General features: G+C 36.4%; 1 protein-coding gene across 2 annotated transcripts in view; it reads right to left on the bottom strand.

Moving 5' to 3' along the window:
• PLXDC2 (plexin domain containing 2) overlaps window positions 1–15665 on the bottom strand; it is a 413757-nt gene that overhangs the window by 182196 nt on the left and 215896 nt on the right. For both annotated transcript variants that reach the window (XM_060161213.1, XM_060161202.1), the window contains exon 5: window positions 15427–15496. In XM_060161213.1, coding sequence (XP_060017196.1) covers window positions 15427–15496 — 70 coding nt within the window. The remainder of the gene's footprint in view (window positions 1–15426; window positions 15497–15665) is intronic.

The raw sequence follows: 15665 nt of genomic DNA, 5'->3' as shown, positions 1-15665 counted from the left end.
AGCACACAAACCTCTTCAAGCCAAAACCTAGGCATTGGGAGTGGAACTGACAAACCTGATATGCGGTTCCGGATACAACGCTGGGGTCCGTGCTGGCCTGCGTGGGCCTAGAGGTGGCAAGTCTGACTCTCACAGGAAAGGCTGGGGCCATGTGCATTCGAACAAACAACCCAGAACAGATTGATATGTCGCAAAATCAAGACTGCAAAATGGCATTTTTTGGACATTTTTGTTTTGAATTCTGCCTTTTCAAAACTGGGAACTCGTGAAAACTTTTTAATTATGAATTTATTCTTTATCCTTGAGAATTTTAAAGTAATTTTTTAATACATCCTTTACCCTTCCATTTATGATACAAAAGGCTTTTGTATAAAAGACTTTAATCTTAGAAAAGGCATTGCTTTTAATGTAAGCTGAGCAGAAGTGGCACAGCATTTGTTCAGACTGGTGTTTACGTCACTTCTCTGAAGTTAAGTGCTCTGTTGTACCCGCAGGCTTGATTTTTCAAGAAGCTACTACAAATGTTGTTCACTTTGAGAATGGGTTACTTGGTATTTTGTTTTTTGTTTTTTTTACATCTTTATTGGAGTATAATTGCTTTACAGTGTTGTGTTAGTTTCTGCTGTATAACAAAGTGAATCAGCTATATGTATACATACATCCCCATATCCCCTCCCTCTTAAGCCTCCCTCCCACCCTCTCTATCCCAGCCCTCTAGGTGGTCACAAAGCACTGAGCTGATCTCCCTGTGCTATGCGACTGCTTCCCACTAGCTATCTATTTTACATTTGGTAGTGTCTATATGTCAATGCTACTCTCTCACTTTGTCCCAGCTTTCCCTTCCCCCTCCCTGTGTCCTCAAGTCCATTCTCTACGTCTGCGTCTTTATTCCCATCCTGCCCCTAGGTTCATCAGAACATTTTTTAAAAATTCCATATATATGTGTTAGCATACGGTATTTGTTTTTCTCTTTCTGACTTACTTCACTCTGTATGACTGACTCTAGGTCCGTCCACCTCACTACAAATAACTCAATTTCGTTTCTTTTTATGGCTGAGTAATATTCCATTGTATATATGGGCCACATCTTCTTTATCCATTCATCTGTCGATGGACACTTAGGTTGCTTCCATGCCCTGGATATTGTAAACAGAGCTGCAATGAACATTGTGGTACATGACTCTTTTTGAATTATGGTTTTCTCATATAGGGTATATGCCCAGTAGTGGGATTGCTGGGTCGAATGGTAGTTCTATTTTTAGTTTTTTAAGGAACCTCTATACTGTTCTCCATAGTGGCTGTATCAATTTACATTCCCACCAACAGTGCAAGAGGGTTCCCTTTTCTCCACACCCTCTCCGGCATTTATTGTTTGTAGATTTTTTGATGATGGCCATTCTAACTGGAGTGAGGTGATACCTCATTGAGGTATTGATTTGCATTTCTCTAATAATTAGTGATGTTGAGCATCCTTTCATGTGTTTGTTGGCAATCTGTATATCTTCTTTGAAGAAATGTCCCATTTTTGGATTGGGTTTGTTTTTTTTATATTGAGCTACATGAACTGCCTGTATATTTTGGAGATTAGAGAATGGGTTATTTGACCAAGGTGGTTGTTACAGATACTGTCTTATTGAATCACTGAAGGGAAAAAATAAAATCCTTCTCTTCTATCCCCCTTTTGATTTCTCACCCTCATGGCACAGGACTATAATGTTAAGCTAAGAGGAGACTGTCAACTACGCTTTGTGTTGTGGAAATGCTGATATGAATATACAGAATGCCCTTATAACCTAAAGAAAACAGCATAACAAAGAAAGGGGCAGGAGGGGATAAATCATATTGTTGCTTAGAACACAGTTTTAGGGAAAAGTTAATGAAAGACATCAGTCACAAACTGTCTTTAAATACTGCCAGACAACAAAAAAGTGAAAATAACAAGTACACATCCCTAGTGAAAAACTCTGGAAGACAGACACAAAGCAGAGGTGACATTGAGCCTTGTAAGAAGAATCCTGGGCTGTGTAGTCTAAATCTTGACCTGTCAGGCAAACTCTTACAAGAAAGTAATTAGATCCGCTATCTAGGGATGAGTAGCGACTTCTTTTCCTTTTATGGTTTATAGGCAGCTGTAGTTGAATTTATGCCTGAAAACTCTAAGAGCTTTCTTTTTTTTTTTTGCGGTACGCGGGCCTCTCACTGCTGTGGCCTCTCCCGTTGTGGAGCACAGGCTCTGGACGCACAGGCTCAGTGGCCATGGCTCACGGGCCCAGCCGCTCCGCGGCATGTGGGATCTTCCCAGACCTGGGCACAAACCCGTGTCCCCTGCATCGGCAGGCGGACTCTCAACCACTGTGCCACCAGGGAAGCCCTAATAGCTTTCTTGATGGTGTAAGCAGAAAGATTTTTATAAGTTCGTTTTTACTACAGTCTCCACTGATCAGATGTTATATAAAAGTGCTGTGTTTCTTAAAATGTGTTTTGTCCCATTAGCAAGCATAATAAACATGAGGATCACCTGGGGAATTATTGGAAATCAGATTCCTGGGTCCTGATGCCAGGAAGTCCAATTAAGAGGGTGGCAGTGTCTAGAGTTGGTTTGGAATGGAGTCTTTACTCCCATTATCCACATCAGCTTTCTGATATCTCCCCAAATAAAATAGTAATAATTAATTAAAAATACAAATCTTACATGCACTTTGAATATGAAACATTAGAAAAATTTTCTATTAAAATGAAGCAGAATCTATGCAAAAAAGAGTGTGCACACTATGGAAACTCAGCTTAAATACCATTTTTCTAGGTTCATCCCTCCCTTGCCCTCATCTTCTACCCAGGTTCCTGACCACTTGCCCCTCGAATGCAGAAATTCTAGAGCAGCTGCTATACGCAAGTCTGGTGTGGGACCCAGATATCCACATTTTAAAAAAGCACTCCAGGTAATACTGAGGCAGAACCTGTTATTCATTCTAACATTTTATCAGTTCCAAGGCAGCCACCTGCGAAGCATAAAGTGTTGAAAAACACAGTTGCAGTTTAGTCTATGAAAATAAGATTTTTTAAACTGAATTGAATAGCAGCTCCACCCCTACCTCCCCCACCTCTAGTAGGTGAGAGCCTAGTACTAATGGTGCCAAACCACAGGAGAAATGCCATAGGTTCAACCACTGCACTAACAACCCATCACTGCTAGAGGAAAAAGAAATGCATGCTTGTGTCCTTGACCTGAGCGGTGTACCATCTATACGTGTACTGAAAGGCAAGTAGGGACTTCCCTGGTGGTCCAGTGGTTAAGACCCCATGCTTCCAATGTGGGGGGTACGGGTTTGATCCCTGGTCAGGGAACTGAGATCCTGCATGCCGTGTGGCACAGCCAAAAAAAAAAAAAAAAAAGAAAGAAAAGGCAAGTAATTTATATATTCTATATGTGTATAGAACAGACAGGTTATTTATTACACAAGGAATACACTGAAATACAGAAGCCACCTGGACCATATTAAAAAGACACAGATTTCTCAATATAGATATTTGTACAGACAGAGAGCTAACGTAATGCCTCACCTCCACCACCACCTTCATGAGCGCCTCTGGTGGCTGGTCCCGAAATCCTTCATTCTATACATTCTTGACCACATACTCGACTGAGGTATCTGTGGGCTGCCCCATCAGGCCATTCTTTCCTTCTGTCCAACAGCATATCCACTGAGGGCAGCTCACAGCTGTCTGTTGTCCAATATACCTGTCCTTCTGGAGGAATCCTGTAGTCTGGAATTCTTCCCTTCTGGCCTGCACTAGTCCCTGGACCTTACGCCTTCACTAAGGAGCGATCTACCCACCTTCCACAGGGTGTCTTGGTTATTCTGAATGATTCTTTGCTTTGGCTTCAGGAAAGTATTACTGCCCTTCTCATTCTCCACCGTGCTGTGGCCAGCCCTGAAACCCAGTCAAGCTTCTGCTTCTCAGAGGTTGGCTCTGCTCCTTATAGCTTGGCCAAGGGACAGGTTACTCAGAATCAGGACACTGCCAAGAACTTAAGTATCACTTTGGTCCAGAAAATCTATACTTCTGGAGTTTGACTCCTGCTTAGTTTAAAGCCCAAAGTCATTAAGTTCCTTGGACGTCTGTATTAGCAGACTCAGGCTCCCATAACTGAATATCATAGGTGGGTGGTTTAAACAAGAGAAATTTATTTTCTCACAGTTCTTGAGGCTGGAAAGTCCAAGATCAAGGTTCCAGCAAGGTTTGGTTTGTGTTGAGGACTCTTTTCCTGGCTTACAGACGTGGCCACCTTCTTGCTAAGTCCTCACATGGCCTTTCCTCTGAGTTCAAACAGGGTGAGAGTGAGCTCACTGGAGTCTCTTCTTATAAGGACACCAATCCTATTGAATCAGGGCCCCTCCCTTATGACCTCATTTAACCTTAATTACTTCCTTAGAGGCCTCATGTCCACATACACTCACACAGGGGGTTAGGGCTTCAACATATGAACTTGGGGAGAGACACAGCTATTCAGTTCACAGATACAAACACTTACATTTTCCTATTTCTCCTTAGAAAATACTCAGGGATTTGTTCTTGGTTTCTAACTACTATATTGTTAAATAAATCATTGCTAATAACATAAAAATATGTGTTGATTAATTAGATGGGGATATCTACCCTTCTTAATATGGCCGATACATTTAAACCAAGAATCACCCAAATCTTTTTTCTGACCTTCTTACAATGTCACATTCAGCAGTTTGATGTTAATTCAGGTTTATCCTCAGGAACTTTAGATATATTGATAAACCCTTCAATAAACAATTTAAATGAACACTCAATAAAAATGGCAATTTCACAAACAAATTTTACTACCTGAAACTCGAAATCATAAGAAATTTGGAAATAAAAAATAATTATGAAACAAGATTTATATTTTATACTCTTGAATTTTCACTTTTTGAAATAAGTATCTATTATAAAATTATACAAAATGAAAACAAACATATGCACTTCAGGAATTTATTCCCTATCAATTCTTACCAATAAGAATGCTAAATACTAATAGTGTTTGAAAGGATAATACATTAACAAAGTAATAATTTGAAATGCAGAGATGACTGTCAAATTTATGTCTCCTTATCCCTGATCTCCAGCAAGCCATCAATTCTCCTCTCTAAGGGTAACAAATAGTGTGTTGTATATCTTTCCAGTGATTTCTCTATGCACTTGAAAGCATATGTATGTTTCTTTCAAATTATTTCAGTTAGTTTATGCATGTTTAAATATATCTGTCACATACATCTATGTGTGCATGTATATATTTATTAAATATAAATATAAACATGCACACATAGATGTATGTAACACTGTTCTGCACCTTGCTTTTTTCACTAGATGCTTGGAGCTATTCATTCTGCTTAAGGGTACGTGGAATTCCATTCTGTGAGTGCATGATAATTTATTTTATCTGTCCACAATTTGAACATCCTTACTGACAGATATTCAGGTTGTTTTCAATCTTTAGCAATGGATAGTCTTATACATTAGTTCACACCCATGTGAGTGTACCTACTGGGTACATTTTTAGAAGTAGAAATGACGGTTATATATTTTATATTTTAATAGATTATAACTAAGAGACTACATTTTTCTCCATACCCTAGAAAAATTATTGCTTTATAAAACTTGCTTTTTAAAAATCTTTATAAATCACAAGTAGAAATGATATCTCGTTGTTTTAATTTGCATTTCTCTTATTAGGAGTAAGATTATACATTATTCCATATATTTAGCAGCCACTTATGTTTCCTTTTTTTAAAAAAATAAATTTTTTACTATAAATAGGTTTAGATTCAGAGAAAAGTTGCAAAGATAGTCTTTCCATATATCCCACACTTGGTTTCTCATACTATTAACACTTTACATTAGTATGTCATTAGTATGACCATATCTTGGTCAAAATTAATGAAATGATGTTGATACATAATTATTACCTGCATTATTAAGTAACCTTATTCAGATTTCCCTAACTTTTACATAATGTCCTTTTTATACTCCAGGATCCCATCCAGGACTTCATATCATATTTAGTTATCATGTCTCCCGAGGCTCCTCTTGGCTGTGACAGTTTCTCAGACTTTTCTTGTTTGATGACCTTGACAGTTTCAAGGAGCACTGGTTGGGTATTTTGTAGTAAGGTGTGGTTTTCTCTGACTTCTTTCAAGAACTTCTCTTTGCCTTTGTTTTTTTTGCAGTTTGAAACTGGTATGTCCAGTTGTGCTTCTTGCCTGGTTGGTGTTCTCTGAGCTTTCTGGTTTGGTGTCCGTCATTAATTTTGGAAAGTTCTTGGCCATTATTATTTCAAATATTTCTTCTGCTCTGTTCTTCTTTTCTCTCTGCTGATATTCCAATTATGTGTATGCTACATCTTTTATTATTATCCCATAGTTCTTGGGTGTTCTATTTTTGTTTCCGTTCTTTCTTCTCTTTGTGTTTCAATTTTAGAAGTTTCTCAGCCTTTAGTGGGCCTGTGTCTTTGGGCTGTGACCTTCACAAATATTTCTCTAATGAATAGTTTTTTTTCTCTCTGCCACCTACTAAGAACAGTAAACTCTGCTTACAAGAATGTACTGGCAAAAAGTTCTGGGAAAAAAGTTGCCTTTTGAAGGCATTTTGGAGGAAACTGATAAGTTATCTAAAGAGATTACCATTTAAAAAGAATAACAGGAGAAAAAAAATTATTCAGAGCTGAGCTCAATGACTAAACTTCATAAACAGTATGGGAAATCTTTTGCTATGTATGTATGTTTACCACAATTTTTAAAAATTAAAAGACGTTTCATTTTTATCACTTATACAGTTTTGGTTTAGTTTTACTTATTTATTTATTTATTTGCAAAATCTAATTGTTCCAAATTCTTTTACTCTTTCTATTTTCCTGGAGCAATCTAAAAGTACTATTGATTTTCTCTACAAGCTATTAACTAAAAGATGATTGTTTTTTAAAGGAGCTGTGGAAATTGATAATAAAACAATTAAAAAGGTTTTTTTCCCCCCATTTTCTTTGCCTTCAGCAGAAACCTCTCATTTGAACAATAATTCCAGCAGATAAAATGAAAATCTCTGTAGCCTTCAGGCTAGTCAGATCAACAAGGTAATCTAAATCCACCATAATCCTATTAGAAACAGCCAACAAGGGACTTCCCTGGTGGCACAGCAGTTAAGAACCCATCTGCCAATGCAGGGTACACGGTTCGAGCCCTGGTCTGGGAAGATCCCACATGCTGTGAAGCAACTAAGCCCGGGCGCCACAACTACTGAGCCTGCCCTCTAGAGTCCGTGAGCCACAGCTACTGAGCCCGTGAGCCACAACTACTGAAGCCCACACACCTAGAGCCTGTGCTCCACAACAAGAGAAGCCACCGAAATGAGAAGCCCGAGCACTGCAGCGAAGCATAGCCCCCGCTTGACACAGCTAGAGAAAGCCCGCGCACAGCAATGAAGACCCAACTCAGCCAAAAATAAATAAATAAATAAATAAATTTATTTATAAAAATAAAAAAATTTAAAAAAGAAATAGCCAACAAAATATTTATTTAGACCTATTCTTTTTAATAATATGTCTCAGCTCCAGAGCTGTATCAGTTGAAGTCAGAACACAATTTTGAGTTGCTTCCGTATTATACCTACTAGTTTTCTGTGATGTATTAAAAAAAAAAATAGGGAAAGATCCTGATAATAAAGGTTAGCATTGACATAACAGGTGCACATAAAGAAATCCGTCTCCTAATTCAAAGGCAAAACATCACATATAAATTTAACTAAACAAATATTTAATTTTTCCTTTAGGATTGGGTCTTCAATACATTTTCAAGTTGAATTATTAGCAATTAATCGAATCCTTAGTCTATGAAAGGCAACCTAAAGGCACCAGGGGAACGTCCATCCCCGTCCCCATCATTTTACCCATAACTAACTTTATGCTTTGATGACTTGTCCTTAAAGTTCTTGTTCTACAAAGGGTAGAATAAGAAGCATAAAGATATGCATGACCTGCTGATTATAATAATGCCTGTTACCCAGTTATGACCCATAATATCACAATTAGAGAAACATTTCAAGATTCTTCTGCCATGTGTTAACAAAATTGCTAAACTTTGTAAGACTTTCAGATACAGTCACAACATTGGGAGGCCTTTAGAGGAGATTCTGCAGTGTACTTAGAGATGACAGATATACCCATGCTGAGAAAGAGGATATCCCAGGTCATCTAAACACTCTTATACCTCCCAGTCATGAATGGATGAGCCAGACTTTAAAAGGCGATAATGAAGAATTAAGTCCCTAAACACCCCCTGAGCTATGGATCATGCCATCAAAGGAAACAACAGACAAACTAACAAGCAAGCACAGCTTTACAGAAAATGTATTTTGAAAAGGAATAAAAGAGAAAAAAAATACATATAAAAAAGGAGAGTAATAATAATATATGCTGTTTTATAGCATTTTCTATGAAATAGGTATTAATAACACATATTACTTCATTAACTCTTGACAAAAATCCTTATGAACTAGGAACTTTCATTATGCTCTCTTACAGATTGGGAAACTGAGGTGGGAGAGATTAAGTAATTTACTGAAGATCACAATAGCTATGACTGGTGTTACTTATGAAGACCCACATTCTGATTCAAGAGTCTACTTATCTTAATCTAGATACCAGCCTGCTTCTCAAAGAAAATGAATTTCATTTGCTGGCTTCTGTAGGAATAGAACTCTTTGGAACTTATTCCTGAAATGTCCAGAGTCCAAAGTCAATCCTGCCTCACTTAGTATCTTTCTCCCCTTTCCAGGATTGGACAATGTTAGAACAGTTGCTGTACTTTGTTACTTTACTAGCGTCACCTAGACTCCTTTTGTTTTCAGTTGGGTGATGTATTTGAGCATCTATGTAATACTATTATTTATCTGAATTACTGATGCAGTGACTAGGAAAGGAGGAAAGCTAAGTATTCGCGAATGTTTCAAACAAATCCTGGATCCACAGAAGGCTAAACGGTGCTTTCCAGAGGAGTGATCGGTAGACTCTTCTGTGGTTGTGATGGTGATGGAAGGGGCTGAGCCTGGAGAATCTGCTTTTTACCCAGACTCTCATTTTGATGGATCAGCATTCCCCCAGTCCTGTCACTAATCATGACTTATCCAGTGTGTACCAATGATCCTCTCTTCTTTGTTTTTCTATAATTGTCCTCCTTTCTACCCACATTTCTGCCTCTGCTATTTTTCATATTGACTCAAGTCTATCTCCTGGGTGACCACTCTCTGGGTCTCCTGTCGCTCTAATCTCCAGCTACACTTCACCCCCAATCCCAAGGACCCAGTGCTGATGAAATATGACATGTCGCTACACAGGAGAAATAAAAGGGCTTGTGGAATACACAATTCATAAAGCCACAGGGAAATGTAGTAATGCTGGTGAATCTGCTGAATCTACTGTGGGACACTAGACAGTTTGGGGGAGTAAATTATCAAGGAGGACACGTGAGATGAACTTTCAGAAGGTATATCCAGAGAATCACTCAGACATAGCAAAGCAGACATCACATAACTTAACTTTCTCTCCGGGAATCTTTGAGACTTGAGTTTGTTACTTTAAATTAGTGAACCAAATTGGAATGGATTTACTTTTGTCCAGCATCTATTCCTTCAGTACTTCCCATCATGTATCAGATCTCCAGATACATATAATAATATAATGATAATACAAAATAATTCCATTTACCTTTTCACTAGATTCAGAAGGTTAATGGAAGCAATCAAGTTCTGTTATATGAGGTTATATACTTGAAAGACGGTGGGGTTGGTATTTATAAATCAATCATCATGAGTAATAACTAACTCTCTTCTGCTGTTAAAAAGCCTTTTATGACTGTTATTAATCACGTACCTCTAAAAAGCATGAAATATTATTTGGGACCACAATTGAAATATTGCTATTTGAAAGCAAAAATAAAAATGAAGCTGGAAGATTTGGTAATATACTTCCTCAAAACCCAATCAAAATAATATGCAGTATTTTTTTAACCTCTTTTATTGGCGACTTAAAGGGGCGGGGGGAAACAAGTGATTATTGACAAGATATAGGAAATTAGTCTAAATTTGAATTTAAGATACCATAGCTCAAAAAGTAACTTTTTTTTTCCCCTGAGAGGAGTACTAGTAGACTAGGAGGCATGGGAAGAAAGGAGACACAGTTGTTCCTCAGTCTCCAGGACACACCCCCTACCCCCATACCAAAATCCCTGGATGCTCAAGTCCCTTATATAACATGGTGTAGTATTTGCACATAACCTACACATATCCTCCCACATACTTTAAATTAACTCTAGGTTGTATAATATTTAATACAATGTAAATGATATGTAAATAGTTGTGAATACAATGTAAATACTATGTATAGTTGCCAACTCATAGCAAATTCAAGTTCTGCTTCTTGGAAGTTTCCAAAAATGTTTTTTTTCAAATATTTTTAATCCGCAGTTGGTTGAATCCCTGGACATGGTACCCACGGATATGGAGGGCCGACTGTATATATTTACTTTTGTATGTTTGACCTTTTTTAGTGCCATGTATTAATTTTTCAGATATTAAACATTGATTACTTAGTGAACATTTTACATTTTATTAGTTTTCATGGGGCAAACAGAATAAAATAGAACTAAAATTGACATCTTATAGAGTGCTGTATGTCAATTATATCAAACTGGAAAAAGAAAAGATGTGTGTGAAGTAGGCTTCTCAATAAAACTTTTCATATCCTGACAAAAAAATCTAAAACTCCAACTAGAAATTCACGTAGAAAGGAAAGGAGGAAATCCTTCACATAACCAAGGTTAAGTAATACCTGTTCATTATTATCCTTTTAATTCACGTCATCTTTGATTCCTAATCTCATGTGAAACTTGCTTAAAATTCCACACACTATTTTAATCTTGAATCAGCATCTGTCTACATACTTAAAATTTGAGGGCCAGAATTATCTGGATAATGTCAACTTTTCTCTCTCCCATTATAACAGGCATCATTTACCACCCTCTCCCACCTCCCATTTTCCTCTCATCTTAGTTATATGTAGTGCCCCTGATGGACTCATGAGAAAAATATTATTACTAGTGATGGTTGCAAGAATTAAAAAATCAAATCCTCACACATAAATCTACTTTTTGAAGCTTTTAAAAGATCACTTTAGCAGCCTAAAATTTAAAAAGAATCAAAGTATTCATATGGAAAGGTAATAAAAGGCAGTGTGATATGCAAACAACACAACTTAGTGGTACGTTTAATGGAAGTATCTGTACAAAATGCACGGAGGACTAGTTTTTTAATGCCTGGAATATTTGTATTCTGACGTATTTTTAAAATAGAAAGATGAAAGAATGTTTTCAGATTCTGCTGCCAGTGAACCAAAAAATAAGATGGTATTTCCAATTCATTGTGTACATTACTTGTATGGATGACTGAAGCTATTGAAAATTAAAATGCTTAATAAGCAAAGATTCATTTTTGCAGTTTATAAATAAATGACCGGATATTTGATTTTTATTTACATTTTAGCTAGAAACTTAATTTTATTCACAATGAAATATATATGTATATACATTATACATACACACACAATGATGGGTCACAGTAAATTATGCATATATCTATATTTTTAAACTACTCTCTGTTTTGAAATGGTATTGATTCTAGCAATAACACAAGACATTGTCTAAGTTCATTTTAGTCAAAATTAGTATCTATGTGGAGAGAGAGAGATTTTAAGGAGGCATGGGAAATGCAGAAGCGGTGAGGTAGGAATGAAGGGAATTGTGATTTAAAATATGCGCTTTAACATTTCACTTTCTTTATCTTAAATCCAACGTAGAAACAGGTTCAAGAGGAATTTGCAGACACATTCAAAGAGAACTGACAGTCAATAGAATATCTCTGTTCATTTCAGTTTCATAGAAACCAATGTGTTCCTACTTAAAAATCCCAGTCCCTGGTCTATTTGCAATGGCCTTCACTCAACTTTATTTAATCTGACTTCTGGTTTCCATTTTTCTTCCAAGCCTTTCATGGTTAATAACTTTTTCAAGATTTGTAAGATGATGAACATTTGTCAGGTAGGTTTATCTGCTTATAACACCTAGTTAATCAGAAGAGATCTGTTGAAAATCTATGATTCAGAAGTCCTCTTCCAAGCTGTTCTTAGCTTTACTCACCTGTGTCCTAATGAATCCTTTTGGCTGAAAACCTTTGCAAACACAATGATCAGACAACTCAAATGATGTGCCCTTCACTGGCTTCAGGTACTATAATCTATGTAGAAGTATTTAAAACCTTGCTTCTTTCTTTGACTGTAACTGCCTAACCTTACCCTGTCCTCCACTGCCAGATTAGGCCAGATCTGTTCTTTACTCAAAGAAACCCAATACTTACTGGATATCATCCAAGTGTCTAAAGTTCAAAGTATTTTACATCACTCTTCCCATCTCCCCTTCACTAGACTCTTACTCTGAGTTTCCATTCAAGATAAACAGATTTACTTGACAGACCTCCAAATATGCTCAGTATGGGCTCAGCACTGTCACTTATCTCAGCATCCCCTTGTCTAGAATGTCCCTTCCCTCTTCACCTCTTTTCAACCTGCTTCTTTGCCTGCTAAAATTCCACCGTCCTTTAAGGCCAACGTCAAATATTAGCTCTTTCACAAACCTGTTCTTGATTCACCCAATAAGAATGATCTCCTCTTGGAGCAACTTTCTGCTCCTCCAATACTCACAGTCAACCTTGTCTTATTGCTTAGTCATATACTCCTTCCTCTTAGATTCTAAGCTCCTGGAGGAACAACAGTTTATTCTTCTCTGTACAAACCAAAGTATCATGTACTGTGTCTTTCACACAGTAGGGGCTCAACCAATACTGATTGAATAAATAAACAATGGAAGTGTAGACAAGCTATTTATTTAGCTGAAAACTTTTACAGGAGATTCTGGTTCCATTTTGGAGAAACCCAGGTCAATGTCTAAATTATCTCAGTTGTGCCTCTCTAAACAGGGTATAGATTTATATATGCAAGTGCCATACTAGCATTTCTTAAGCAAAAAATAAAAAAGGTTTCTTTACATTAGTGTCTTCTTCAAAGAAGATAGAGATCATTCAAGACACCAGATTTTTCACTTACTCTGAGGATCTTTTCAAAGAAAAATGGTACTTTGAAGCAGTAAACATGATATAGCCATCTGTTTGGGTTTTTTCCTACCAACTCAGCTAAGGGAAACCTTACTTCATATTGGCTGAATCACTGACAAGACTTTTAAACATAAAACGATTTGAGAAACAGAAAATGCAAAGCTGCCCATATTTTTACCACTGTGTGTACAGACTTTAAACAAATGTGATTAATAATTCACTTTTAAAAATTCAGTGGAACACCGGTAACCTAAGTGTCAGAAAACATGCCTAATATTCATGTTATAAGATAACCATGCTCATATCATACTTTAAAGATGTGAGCGGATGTGAGGTAATCCACAGCTTATAGGGGCAATCTTTCAATTTACCTTTCTTCTTTCCATTCAGTCTTTCAACACATTAATTAAAATGTCTATTAAATGCCTGGCACTATACTAGCACAAAAATACATGGTGAGCTCATAAAGACATGTTCCTTGTGTAAATTTTACTTATATATAGTCCTTTTTTTACACAAAATGTAATAGTTTCTGAACTGAAGCCATTGTTTTTCCCTAAAACCAGCTCTTCTGCTTAGAGTTGTAAATTTTGCTAATAGCATCATTTCTCTCCTTTCGTTTGAAGCCTCAGAATCAGCAAGGGCCTCAATATTTGTCACACAAACTACTGCAATATTCTTCCTATTATGTATACTAACTTCAGTTTTTTATACTTTAAAGCATTACAAAATATCTTGGTTCAGCTGCTTACATTTATTACTTATCTAATTATCTAATTAAGGACTCTTGAGGCAGTTATAAAATTGTCCCAAACTACTTTTCACATCTTAATATTTTTTGTAAAGCTACACCCAGCTTCATTCAAACTCAATTATTTACTATCTCAAACATATTCCACCAATTTCCTCTTCTGTATAGTATTTATTCAAGATATTCTTCCCTGTGACCTATTCTTCCCTCCCTACATAATCACAGAAATTATAACTTCCTTCAAGAAATATCTTAAATAATAATTTCTCTATAAAGTCTTAAAGGATTCTCACAGATGTTTACAAATATCTACAAATAAGATGTTTTCAAAATACAAATATCATCATTTGTATTTTCTAAGGAACTCCCACATTCTGCTTCACTTTATCTCATAGTCCACTAGGCTACACAATCCTAAGGCAGAGGTAGCTTTATTTACCAGTGTTCAGAGATGGTACTCAGAACTTTTATTTGCTTATTGGTATTTCTGATTACAAATCTTCTTCTGAATCCTACATATCTTCTAAGTCTTATGCTGAAATATGATAATAGCGACCAACATGGTTCCCATACCAAGCAGAAGACCAATAATAAAACCCAGTGAAGGAAAGGGACTCTGATCTGTGGTGCTTTAGGCTTGGGCCATCCACAGACTTTTCATCACATCTATGGATTTCTTTTAACTTGCTTCTTTACTTACGCTTCCATTTTTATGTTTTTCTCTCATTCTTCTACTTTCTCTATCACTCCATGTTAGGCAAGCAGCGATATTCTCCGGCATTTTGCTTATTTCTGCTAGTAGCAATCAAGGATTAAATTTTTCTCACTCCTGGGATATACTATAAAAAATGATAATTGCCTTTCTAGGCTATTGCTATCTCTAAACTAACCTCCAAAGTTTGTGGAGAAAAATAAAATGAAGAGAATTCAAACTGAATTTCAGTGTTTATTTTTTAAACTCAAATGAGTTGTCAGTCAACTTAGATGGCATTAAAGGGGGGAAAAAACCAATCAAATAACTAAAGTTAATATAATGTGGTTTTGAATGTGAATGTATATATTGATATATAAATAAATTTATATCGATCAACTATATAAATTAAAAGAAAATGAAAATACTTCCATAGCTTTCTTAAGCACCTTTTCTTTCTAAGCTCTGTTCGCTTTCATGCAGTGAAAGCATGGAAATCATTTTCCATATTATCAAAAATGAAATAAAACTTGGAAAGAAAGCAGAGATGAATCTAAGCTGAAAATTATTATAACTACATTTTTTTCTGCAGAAAAGTTTTCCCAATAGCTATATTCTTTCTTAGGTTTTATTTATACCCATGACTTTGTGATATAAGACAATGGTTTTCCCAATAAATGTCCCTTTTGAAATATGGAGTAAATTAAAAATAGTAACTGTAGTGAAACTGTAGATTAGAGTGAATGGGTAGAAAACCACTTACCCCCAGTTGCCACAGTGATTTCACGTAGGAAATGGCCATAAAATGGAAAATCGAAGGACAGATTCACTCTCTGCAAGGAACAACAACCAGAAAAGAAAATCAATAATGTGCATAATAGTAAATGTAAAATGAAGAGCCTTCTACCTAAAAAAAATGATGCTTCTACTTTGCACCACTATTATTGTAGTTGACTATTAGAACCTGAATCTTGGATGGAAAGAAAGATTTTTTCCCCTGGT

Source organism: Lagenorhynchus albirostris, chromosome 1 (assembly GCF_949774975.1).
Source record: "Lagenorhynchus albirostris chromosome 1, mLagAlb1.1, whole genome shotgun sequence".
In the NCBI taxonomy this organism is placed as follows: domain Eukaryota; kingdom Metazoa; phylum Chordata; class Mammalia; order Artiodactyla; family Delphinidae; genus Lagenorhynchus; species Lagenorhynchus albirostris.
Note: the sequence above shows the minus strand (reverse complement) of the source record. Positions and strands in the feature narration are given on the sequence as shown.